This window comes from Bubalus bubalis, chromosome 21 (assembly GCF_019923935.1).
Source record: "Bubalus bubalis isolate 160015118507 breed Murrah chromosome 21, NDDB_SH_1, whole genome shotgun sequence".
In the NCBI taxonomy this organism is placed as follows: Eukaryota; Metazoa; Chordata; class Mammalia; order Artiodactyla; family Bovidae; genus Bubalus; species Bubalus bubalis.
Genome location: NC_059177.1, coordinates 14,199,364 through 14,211,947, shown reverse-complemented (window position 1 = coordinate 14,211,947; position 12,584 = coordinate 14,199,364). Strand labels below are relative to the sequence as shown.

Genomic DNA, 12,584 nt, shown 5'->3' with positions numbered 1-12,584 from the left:
TGGTTTCATTCCCAGGTCTTTACTAATAGAGCTACAAATAATGACCAGCAAGAAGGCAAAAGGATGCACAAATCTACTAAGAGAACCACATAAATGCTGAGTGTTAAGATTTCAGTGTATGTTATGTATGTGTATTGTGTCCAGAGCCACCCTTTTCTGGTTTACAGTGGGAGTTTGGGAGAGCAGAAGTTGGGTGGAATGATGATTGCAACAGAGCTGGAGAGATGGTTGATGGCAAGGGGAGTCCAGCAAGGGGGATTGCAGTCAAGGGGCCTTTGAAGTCAGGGAACTCATTGCCCTTTAGAGAGTTGCAGGGACTGGGAACTTGGATAGTGGGTCTAGCAAAGGGAAGGAAGCGTGGGCCTAAGAGTTTTCAACATACCCTTGGTACCCAGAGTGATGGTTCAACAAGTCCCCTGGTTCTGGGTTGGAGGCTATTGGTTCAGAGATGAATGATAACAAATGCCACTGGTTTGAAGAAGAAATAAGTTTATTAAGAGACAGATATCATTAAACGAGAGGACAGAAGGGCATGTGAAATCCAGATGTTCAGATGGTATCTGCTCTCTGTATTATATCCAGTGCTGAAATGAATAATTTTTTTTGGATTTATATACACAGTTTAGTGAAAGAACTGGAATTTTTATGACTTGCCTGGGATTCAGAGCAAGTTTAAGACTAATGTCCAACGAAGGTGCAGACAACTGGTGGTTCTACTTTGACTCTTCAAAATGCCAAAGCCCTCTTCTTTGCAGAGGCTTTTGTTTGCCTTTCATCTGTCATCTGAAGAACGTGGGGTTTCTTTTAACGGGCCAAAGGCAAATGAAGTCAGGGCGTCGTTTTGTAATAACGCTGGCAGAGATATTCAGAGTTGCCTTATTTTCTCTCTGCATAAATGTCTCCATTTTTCTAAGGCAGAAATAGCCTGTGCCCGACAAGTTGCTCCGTATCTAAATGTCAACATGATGGGGACGGTGCCCCCTGGAAACACTTGCCATGGTGGTGTTTTTGGGCAGATGCTATCAACTGTTTTATCATGAGAGGTAATCTTTGGCACTTCTCTGTGTGTAGGCTGGTGATGTACATCGAGAGAGACAGCAGAAAGACCACTCCAGGCAAGGAGCAGCAAAGCGGCAGTGAATACCTGTCCCGATGCCTTGACCTGCTCATCCGTCACCTGGTGCAGGAGCTGCCACGTATCCTGGGTAAATTGGAGTCTCGTCCATCCTCAGGCCCCTTCCTGCTTATCTTTTTGTGACTTGGCTTTTGGGCATCTCTTCTCTTTTTGTTCTTGATGGTCTGTTTTTTACAGGCGAGTGCAGTGACACTTCTTGAATGTATAGTTTCAAAATTTCAATGTTCCCTAACTGTTATCATAAATATTTTGTATCAGTGACATGATTGAGGCTAAAGGGCTAAATTAAGTTATATTGAGGTGTCATCTTGCAGTCCTGGAAAAGAAAAGGAAAGCATTTTAATTGGTTAAAATTGGACTTAGGCTGTCATTTTAGGAACTTTTCTCAAAATTTCTCTTTGCATAATTCGGAAGAAAAACATTTTTCCTTCAGGTTGTAACCACAAATTTATTTTTTCTTACAATAATTTAAAAATACATAGGCACCAAAATTTAATGTTAAAGAATTTTGATATTAAAGTTTGAAAATTTCGTTGGTTTGAAAAATTTAAGATGAAAGTAATAATGATCTGCGAAGGATGTTTATTACAGCTAACAAAATCTGTTATTTCACTGTTATTTACAGATGCAAAAATCATCTAAGGAATGTGTATATTTAGTTTAAAATCACATTCCATGCTTTCCCAGCAGATGTGGCTATAAACCAGAAATGTTTAAAATGTTAAATTTGATCCAGCCTGTTACTGTAAAAGATATTTAGACTCAGAAATTCAGAATATTAAAGTAATGAAAATATCTTCATGGCTGATTCACAGTAACTTTTTGCTCCTTACTAATAATGTGGGAGATTTTTGCCTGTTCATGACTGAAAATAGAGCTTTTCAAAATTTATTTGGATTGTAACCCTTTTAAAATCTCCAGACCAAAGGCCACAATCTGGTCAATTGGTAGCTGACTTTCTTTTTACATGACTCATCTTGTCTTAGGAGATGATGATGAGATTCATGTGTCTAGCAAGGCAAGGTTTATTTATTGTTGGACTTGGCTATCCAATGAGAAGTTTTAGGAATTGATCTCTTACTTCTACCATCCTATTCTACTACCAGAGAAATCTAATCTATGACCTGTTAGCTTATAATTCTTAAAATAACTTTTTCCTGTTTACAAAAGTAATGGATACTCATGGTTGATATTTGTAAAGTACAAAAAAAGAAAAATCATTTTTATATTCTATTTTAAATTTCCAGATGAGAGATCAATCTTATGTCCATCTTGTCCCCAGAGGCCACAGCTTCCTGTTGTAATGTCAAGAGTTGGGAATAAAACAATGCATCTACTACCCGCTTCTTTTATTTGGAGATTATTTCCCTTAGCAATCCCATTAATATTCAGCCCACAGCTAGTGGTCCATAAGCATTTGTGGTATCTAACCTCACGTGTGCTCTGGGATGTGCTTTGCAGGTGACATTCTTAACGCCCTGGCTAACGTTTCTGGTCGTAAACACCCATCCACAGTTCAAGCAAAGCAGCTGAAGATGTGTCTCCCCCTCATGCCTGTAGTGCTTCACCTGGTAACGTCTCAGGTATCATCTTTTTTGGGGAAAAAAGTGGAGCTGAGAAACGTCAACTCAGACAAAACATTATCATTTCTTTCTTACATATGGCTTTCAGGATTTAATCTATGCAAACTCTCATCACACAGGTATTTCGACCTCAAGTTGTAACAGAAGAGTTCCTTTTCAGTTATGGAACTATTCTTGTGAGTAATGCTGAATTTTTCATGTTCCTAATAAAAATGTGGCTGTCCCTACTGTTTGTGGGATTTGGTGTCAGAATGAAGTAATTTTAAAATCTTAGTGGTATTTATTTGTCTCTAGGGAAGTGACCTTTTTGTATTTTTATCTGTTGACTGTAATAAAATTTGACATTTGGGGAAAAATACATTCTCTCCTGATAATGCATTTTGTTTAGAGACAGACCAGGTAGGGTAAATAAGTCCATTGAAAAGATTTTCATAGTTTTTGGTATTAAACATCATGAAAAAATTTAAAATAATGAAATTGGTAAAAATGGAATTCTGGAAACACAGTATTATAATTTCCTTTGGCTAACATCGTCCAGCTATGTACCATGTCTCTTTCTGTGATGACATTTCTCTAAGTGGAGCTCAATTTAACCTTATCTTTAATTTTAATGAGATGAGTAGCCGTGAAAAACAAATCACCGTATTATCTTTCACTTCGATTTTTGCTTACACACACAAAATAGTCTTTTTGTTAAGGTTGTGGCTCGTGAATTATGTTATCTTCTCCCCTTGCCTGGAACACTTACAGTATATACTGTTGATAAAACAGCGAGGTGCACAAAGGGAAAACGAAAACATTTGTCATGCAGGCTATTCTGTCTTCCTTTGATGTTAATAATAAACGCTGAGCTGAGATTTTAAAAATGCCATATCAGATAGGTGTCTTGTTAAAATGAAGTAAATATCTCAATTTTATTGCTGGTTTGGAGTAAAAAAAAATGATTACCATCCACAAGTGAGGATATAGTTTTCTAGAATGTTCATCATACAGTAACATATGATGTTTTGAAGTATGACTGTTGAGTAGAGAGGTCACTGACGTTTGTAAGCAGCGTGTTTAGTCAATGCAATATAGGTTCTTTTGTACTCAACTTCACATCATTATCATCCTTGAATCTTGAATTCTACAAAGTGTATAATTTTTGTAGCACATTCATGAATTTGCAAATTGTGAGCATTTTGTCTGCCACCTCCCTTAATATGCTTTCTGATCTTTTAAAGGACAATATGGGTATCATTTTGAGCAGCACTGTAGTTCTGTGTTTATACCTCCACTGCGCTGACATGTTGAGCCTGATCATAGTAATTTTGCCCTTGCAGCCCTCCTTGGAATATTTTGGCCCAGTGTTTGTTTGGGCTAGGTAGAATTGTCCTGTGTTCATTCTCTCTCTTTTTTCCTCATGTGTAGTACTTTGCTGTGCTTACATTAACTGAGTACAGTTTAGATTTTCAAGGAACTATCAAGTAACTCCAATATAAAAGTCTTCGTGGACTTTCATCTTTGTCTTTCAGGGAGACCTCCTCTGCTTCATGTAACCATCTGCTCCCCACGAGGAAGGGCCTCCTCACCTTCTCCCAGGAGGGAGAGCACCCTTTGAGGGGTGGGGGTGTTCAGTAGGGCTCTGTATGGGTTTGCTTCACATAGGCCCTTTCAGGGAATGGGAGATAACTTGCTTGGTTCAAAGGTAACTGTGATACTGAAAATTCTTTAGCAGTCTTTCCCTTGATAATGTTGCTCAAGTAATAGGAGTTTACACACACAGTGGAAGAGGTCTCTTGGCTCTGTTTGGGCCATTTTCCTAGTTTGAGTTGCGGCCAGTTCCAGAGTTTTTCTGTTGTTTTTCTTACCGCATCTGTTACTTGGCCTTAGCTGTGCGTCCATCTTTCTTGACTTAGCGTTGGCCACACTGATGAAACACTAGTCCAGGGAGAGGAAGTGCTGACTGAAGTCATGGGCCTGGTTGTAGTTATCCACCCGATTCTGGTGCGTGTTTCTGTGAGCTGTTGCGAGTTGGCTGTTGCTTCTGTGGGTTGATCCACAGTCTGTCCAGAAGATGCCGCGAATACCGTTGTTAGTTACAGTGCCCTCCAGTGCCAGAGGCACAGTCTACTTCTCCCATGGAAGGAGTAGAAGCCCCTGGGAAGTTCACGGTGCAGAATCTGCACATTGAAATCCTTGAGTTTTCTGCTTGAGAACAATTACTTTAAATTTTGTCTAGGCAAAGCTTCCCTGGAGTTAAGAGGGTTGGTTTGTTTATTTGTGTGGGTTTTTTTCTTTTGGGCAGAAGGTGGGGTGTGGGCCCTTCTCTAGCAGATCTTCCTGACCTGGGAATCAAACTGGGGACTCCTGCATTGCAGGCGGATTCTTACCTACTGAGCTATCAGGGAAGCCCTTTATATTTTAAAAGTGCACATTGATTTGAGGTATTCAGACTTTGGGTCCACCATTAGTAGCTGTATCTAAGAACTTCTTGGGCTTCTGCTAAAGGAGCTCTCCAGGGGCTGCTGACCTGCCTCATGTGGGTGGAGACAACAGCCATACTTGGTGTGATCTTTGCTCATTAGAAGGGTCCTGAAGGCACAGGCTGGAGGGGCTGTTGGAATTTTGCTTCCCATTGGTTTCTGTTTTCATACTGGTACCAGGCATGGTTTGCCTTTTGACCTATAGGTGTCATTTTTAAAAAATTTATTTTGGTAGAAAAGTTCAGGATACTTTTTATATTTGGAGGCCTAGGCTTTAGCTCCCTCCCCCCACCTCCCCGCCCCAGGCAAAAGGAAGTTTTGGTCTCTTTATGATTTAGAGAGGCACGTGTTTGGAAGCAATTTAATAGGACACTTTTAAACCATTATTAAGCTTTAGAAGCGCCCAGGCCAAAGAGGACTACACAGCTGATGATTGCTGTTTTTACTTCTTATTGGCAGAAGCAATGTGTCATTGTACCTTCCTCCCTCTCCAGTAAGAGGGGGAAAAAAAGGTACCCAGGGACACTTACACAGCAAGGCATCTGGGGAGGTGCTGTGGGGAAGTTCCAAGGTGAACTTCACCTTAGTTCTTTTGTACCTTCATTGAATTAGGCTGGGAAACAGGAAGCAATGATATTAAGGAAATCTGTTTGAAAACTTGTGATGTTCACTGTGATTCTTGTGTCCTTCTGAAAATGCTCTTGACTAATGAGCTGAGGAAGAAAACTTAGTTGTGTTTATTCTTAAGCTCTGGCCTCATTAGTTTATGAGAGTTCAGTGGTTATGTGGTTATAGTTTTTTTTTTTTGGTTATAGTTTTTTTACAAAAAGAAAAATTCAGATTTTCAAATGAAAGAAATGATGAAATGATTCTGGTTTTCACACAAGAATGTGATTATAATATCCATCATCAATAAATCAATAAATCTTTGCTAATCCCGGGCTTTGAGATAGTCAGAAAAGACCCTCTCCAGATTTTTATTTTAAGTGAGTGTTGGTCTGTTGATAGATTTTGACTTCAGCTGTAGAAGATAAAGCAGAGAGAGGGTACTCTTATATTTTTATTTATTATTTTTTGGCTGTCACACAGCTTGTGGGATCTTAGCTTCTGGCAATGAAAGTGCCAATTCTTAACCACTGGACTGCCAAAGAATTCCCTTATATTTAAAAAAAAATGATATTATATATTTATTCATTGCCACATGAGTGTTCTTGTTAGGAAGATTTTTCCTTTTCTTAAAAATTGTTTATTTAAAAAAAATTTAACACACCCTCAAGTAATATACTCACCCACCTTGCTTAGAGAACTTATTCTCAGCTTCTCAGAAGTACTGAACAGCACTGAGGGCACTGGTCTACCCTGGAGTCACAGCTGGCTTTGCCTTTTTCCCCCTAGATGGGGCCGTACTTTTGCCCCACAGTCCTCCGCCTAATGAGCCTAGTTGTGGAGTAGGTGCCCACCCTTTTTGCTCCCCTGCTGTACTCCCAGCTTTGAAGCTCACAGCATCAGAAGATGCCCCATGTAGTGTGGTCATCTACAGATTTTTCTGGGTCATTCCTCCTCACTCCCATGGTCTCTCAGCATTGGATTCGTGGTCATTGTTAGAGAATCAGGTATTTCTGCGGAGGTTCCTTCTAGCACCTCATCCTCTCAGCTCCTCGACCACCTCTCTTCCCATGGGTGTGTCTTGCCCCCCCTCAGCTGCCTCCACCCATAGCCTTATTTTCAGCATCATACTGTCTGGCTACCACACCTAATTTTCAGCTCACTACCCCTGCTCCTCATCTCCAACAGTCCTTTAATTCCTCTGGGTCTTAAATTGGCCTCACCACTTTGCACTCACCACCCTGCCCTCCCTGGGCCCAGTGACTTGACGATTCTCTTTCTTGAGCTTTGAGCCCCTGGTTCAACCCCTATCCCTACGTAGCGTATACCCATGATCCCTTTCCTGTCCCTTCCTCCATCATCCTCCTCTGGCAAACCCAATTGCTGGTTCACTTTAATTCTCTACCTCCCTCACCCCTGCTTTGAGTGACTAAGTGTGGCTCGAGAAAAACATGAGGAAAGCAGCTGGTCTCACTTTAAATTCATGACTGCTCACTTCAAGCGAGTCCTCTCTGCAGACTGGGGCATCAGGTTCCTCTTCCTAATTTATATACCTTCACGCTCACCTGGATGATTGTTCATACTTTCCCTCCTCTCCCTGAATCTCCAGGGTCTCCTGCTCTGTCCTCACTCTCACCTGATTAATTCCTGTTACACCGAGAATGAAGAGAAAGAAATCGACCCAGAGAGATTTAAATTGGCAAATCAATGAAACATTCAGTAGGGATTTTTAAAAAATTAAACAGGGGAAGTATAAGAAAGAAAATAAAAGAACCCTATAGTTTCACCATCTAGAAAACCCTTGTTGCTGTTAAACAAAGGAAAAAAAAATTAATACATGTATATAGTTAGAAAATTCTAACAGTGCAGAAAGTGAATAGTGAACGTATACCTCCTGGTCCAGTGTTCTTCCTCACTGGGAGCCTCTGTGAATGGTTCCTGTGATTTCTCCCTCAAAAATTTTTGTCTCCATCTATGTTCATGTGTTATCTACATATTCTTTAAAAGTTATACAGAAAAATTGTAGTATAAATACTGTTTTGTCTCTTCTTTCTTAAGCTGTAGACATTTAAGTAGATTTACTGAAATCAAAAGATACCTTTCTTTGAATTTTTTTACATCAAATTGTGAAATTATTTCAGCCAAATTGTTGTTAAAATGCCTCTTTTTCTTATTTATTACGTATATAATTTGGCTGAAATAAATTCACCTGATTTCAAAATAGGGACATGACTTCTGCTGAATAAATAGAGATTTGATGTTGAAAAAAAATTTCTAATGACTTTTGTGTGTTAACTCAATCAGAAACTTTCTAAGAATGTTATCTTTCGCCTTCTGGATAAAGAGATTAGTGCCTATTTATCACATGAAATTTAGAAAGTGTAGAAAAATGTAAAAAGAATATAAAAATCACTTGATTCCTACCACTGGAAGTAAATCATGGTGAACACATAGGATCATATATTCAGTTTTTTTTTTTTTCCCTCTGCATAGTATTTACATCAGTTATTTTAAAATCTCCATTTATTAACATTTTTATATTTTTTTCAGAGTCATATTAAATCAATAGACTCAGGAGAAACTAACATAGATGGAGCTGTAGGTGAGTAGATCATGGGACGTTTTACATCTTTGCTTGAAGATTTTGATACTATGATTTTGGACATGTAAATAAACATCTATAATAATTAACTGTATTTCTAGGACTGATGGCATCAGAAGAATTTATCAAGATCACGCTATCGGCTTTTGAAGCAGTGATACAGTATCCTATTTTATTGAAAGACTGTTGCTCTACGGTCAGTTCTGGCTGCTTTTGAAAAAGATATTTTTTGGCTTACTTGGTAACTCTGTCTATAAAGAGATTGGTTTACATATACTTGGTCATACATGTTCCTCACATGAAATAACTGTTGAGAAAAGCTGCCCCCCGGACAGGATGAACCTAAGAAATCTCTCCCTACCTTGTTGACTTGTTTTGGGGTTTTTCTTTGCTTATTATTTTCTTTCCCTTCTGGTCCACACCTAACTCACAGTGTGCCCCTTGTTATTCCTGGCCGAGAGTTTCTCAGCCTTGGCACTGGACTTCCATGGTGGCTCAGATGGTAGAGTCTGCCTGTAATGCAGGAGACCCAGGTTTGATCCCTGGATTGGGAAGATCCCCTGGAGAAGTGAATGGCTACCCACTCTAGTATTCTTGCCTGGAGAACTCCATGGACAGAGGAGCCTGATGGGCTATAGTCCATGGGGATCACAAACATGACCGAGTGACTAACACTCTCACTTTCAACCCTGCCACTCTGGACGTTTGGAGATGGGCAGTTCCTTGTTGTGGAGGCTGTCCTGGGCATTGAGAGATGTTTAGCAGCATCACTGGCCTCTATGTAGTAGATTTGGAGGCTCCCCTCAGTTGCAGCAATCAAAAAGGTCTCTACACATTGCCAGATGCTTTCTGGGCATGTTTTTCCACTGTTGGTAGTAGTCCATCTGCCATTGACACATCTGCCGTATGTATCTCTTTCTAGGCTATCTGTTCTGTTTCATGAATCTCTTTGTCTAGCCCTTTGCTTGTACCAGCTTATTTCTTCCTATCATAGTAAACCTGGAAACCATGTCTGCTTCATGCTTTTTGACATTTTTCCATTACTATTCTTTCCAAATACTTTATAGATAAGTGTGAGAAATTCACACAACCTCGTTGAAATATTTATGTGTTTTATATTGGAATTATAGATTAATTTTGCAATAAGGAGTTCATGATCTGAGCCACAGTTAGCTCCTGGTCTTGTTTTTGCTGACTGTATAGAGCTTCTCCATCTTCAGCTGCAAAGAATATAAACAGTCTGACTTCAGTATTGACCATCTGGTGATGTCCATGTGTAGAGTCTTCTCTTGTGTTGTTGGAAGAGGGTGTTTGCTATGACCAGTGTGTTCTCTTGGCCAAACTCTGTTAGCCTTTGCCCTGCTTCATTCTGTACTCCAAGGCCAAATTTGCCTATTACTTCAGTTATCTCTTGACTTCCTACTTTTGCATTCCAGTCACCTGTGATGAAAAGGACATCTTTTTTGGGTGTGTGTTCTAGAAGGTCTTGTAGGTCTTCGTAGAACCGTTCAACTTCAGCTTCTTCAGCATTACTGCTCAGGGCATAGACTTGGATTACTGTAATATTGAATGGTTTGCCTTGGAAACAAACAGAGATCATTCTGTCATTTTTGAGATTGCATCCAAGTACTGCATTTTGGACTCTTGTTGACTATGATGGCTACTCCATTTCTTCTAAGGGATTCCTGCCCACAGTAGTAGATATAATGGTCATCAGAGTTAAATTCACCCATTCCAGTCAATTTTATTTCACTGATTCCTAAATGTCGATGTTCACTCTTGCCATCTCCTGTTTGACCACTTCCAATTTTCCCTGATTCATGGACCTAACATTCCAGGTTCCTGTGCAGTATTGTTCTTTATAGTATTGGGTTTTACTTCCATCACCAGTCACATCCACAACTGTGTGTTGTTTGGTGGCTCAGACGGTAAAGTGTCTGCCTACAGTGTGGGAGACCTGGGTTCAATTCCTGGGTCAGGAAGATCTCTTGGAGAAGGAAATGGCAACCCATTCCAATATTCTTGCCTGGAAAATCCCATAGATGGAGGAGCCTGGTGGGCTACAGTCCATGGGGTCGCAAAGAGTCGGGCACTGAGTGACTTCACTTTCACTTTCTTTGTTCTTTCTGGAGTTATTTCTCCACTGATCTCCAGTAGCATATTGGGCGCCTACCTACCTGGGGAGCTCATCTTTCAGTGTCCTATCTTTGTGTCTTTTCATACTGTTCCTGGGGTTCTCAAGGCAAGAATACTGAAGTGGTTTGCCAGTCCCTTCTCCAGTGGACCACATTTTGTTAGAACTCTCCACCATGACCCGTCTATCTTGGGTAGCCCTACACGGAATGGGTCATAGTTTCATTGAGTTAGACAAGCTCTATACAGTCAGCAAAAATAAGACTGGGAGCTGACTGTGGCTCAGATCCTGAACTCCTTATTGCAAAATTCAGGCTTAAAGTGAAGAAAGTAGGGAAAACAACTAGACCATTCAGGTATGATCTAAATGAAATCCCTTACAATTATACAGTGGAAGTGACACATAGATTCAAGGGATTCGATCTGGTAGACAGAGTGCCTGAAGAGCTATGGATGGAGGTTTGTGATATTGTACAGGAGGCAGGGATCAAGATCATCTCCAAGAAAAAGAAATGCAAAAAGGCAAAATGGTTGTCTGAGGAGGCCTTAGCTGAGAAAAGAAGAGATGCTAAAAGCAAAGGAGAAAAGGAAAAATATACCCATTTGAATGCAGAGTTCCAAAGAATAGCAAAGAGAGGTAAGAAAACCTTCCTCAGTGATCAATGCAAAGAAATAGAGGAAAACAATAGAATGGGAAAGACTAGAGATCTCTTCAAGAAATTTAGAGGTACCAAGGGAACATTTCACGCAAAGATGGGCACAGTAAATGACAGAAATGGGTTGGACCTAACAGAAGCAGGAGATATTGAGAAGAGGTGGCAAGAATACACAAAGAACTGTACAGAAAAGATCTTCATGGCCCAGATAACCATGATGGTGTGATCACTCCCCTCGAGCCAGACCTCCTGGAATGAGAAGTCAAGTGGACGTTAGGAAGCATCACTATGAACAAAACTAGTGGAGGTGATGGAATTCCAGCTGAGTTATTTCAAATCCTGAAAGATGATGCTGTTAAAGTGCTGTGCTCAATATGCTGCAAATTTGGAAAACTCAGCAGTGGCCACATGATTGGAACAGGTCAGTTTTCATTCCAATTCCAAAGAATGGCAATGCCAAAGAATGTTCAAACTACCACACAATTGCACTCATCTCACATGGTAGCAAAGTAATGTTTAAAATTCTCCAAGCCAAGCTTCAACAGTAGGTGAACTGTGAACTTCCAGATGTTCAAGCTGGATTTAGAAAAGACAGAGGAACCAGAAATCAAATTGCCATTGGATCTGCTGGGTCATCAAGAAAGCAAGAGAGTTCCAGAAAAACATCTGCTTCTGCTTTATTGACTACACCAAAACCTTCAACTGTGTTGATCACAACAAACTGTGGAAAATTGTTCAAGAGATGGGAATACCAGACCACCTGACCTGCCTCCTGAGAAATCTGTTTGTGGATCCAGAAGCAACAATTAGAACTGGACAGGGAACAATAGACTGGTTCCAAACTGGGAAAGGAGTATGTCAGGGCTGTATATTGTCATCCCACTTGTTTAACTTTATATGCAGAGTACATCATGAGAAATGCCGTGCTGGATCACGCACAAGCTGGAATCAAGATTGCCGGGAGAAATATTAATAGCCTCAGATATGCAGATGACACCACCCTTCTGACAGAAAGTGAAGAGGAACTAAAGAGCCTCTTGATGAAAGTGAAAGAGGAGAGTGAAAAAGCTGGCTTGAAACTCAACATTCAAAAAATGAAGATCATGGCATCTGGTCCCATCACTTCATGGCAAATAGTGGACAAACAATGGAAGAGTGAGAGACTTTAGTTTTTTGGGCTCCAAAATCACTGCAGATGGTGACTGCAGCCATGAAATTAAAAGACAGTTGTTCCTTAGAAGCAAAGCTATGACGAGTGTAGACAGCATATTAAAAAGCAGAGACGTTACTTGGCCAACAAAGGTCCATTTAGTCAGAGCTATGGTTTTTCCAGTAGTCATGTATGGGTGTGAGAGTTGGACCATAAAGAAAGCTGAGCACTGAAGAATTGATGCTTTTGAACTC

General features: G+C 40.2%; 1 protein-coding gene across 10 annotated transcripts in view; it reads left to right on the top strand.

Annotated features, from left to right (window-relative positions):
• Positions 1-12,584, top strand: part of ULK4 (unc-51 like kinase 4) — a 505,777-nt gene that overhangs the window by 144,970 nt on the left and 348,223 nt on the right. For all 10 annotated transcript variants that reach the window (XM_045163883.1, XM_045163885.1, XM_045163880.1 and 7 more), the window contains 5 exons: positions 1,072-1,205; positions 2,597-2,718; positions 2,838-2,894; positions 8,340-8,391; positions 8,493-8,587. In XM_045163883.1, the coding sequence (XP_045019818.1) occupies positions 1,072-1,205; positions 2,597-2,718; positions 2,838-2,894; positions 8,340-8,391; positions 8,493-8,587 (460 nt within the window). The remainder of the gene's footprint in view (positions 1-1,071; positions 1,206-2,596; positions 2,719-2,837; positions 2,895-8,339; positions 8,392-8,492; positions 8,588-12,584) is intronic.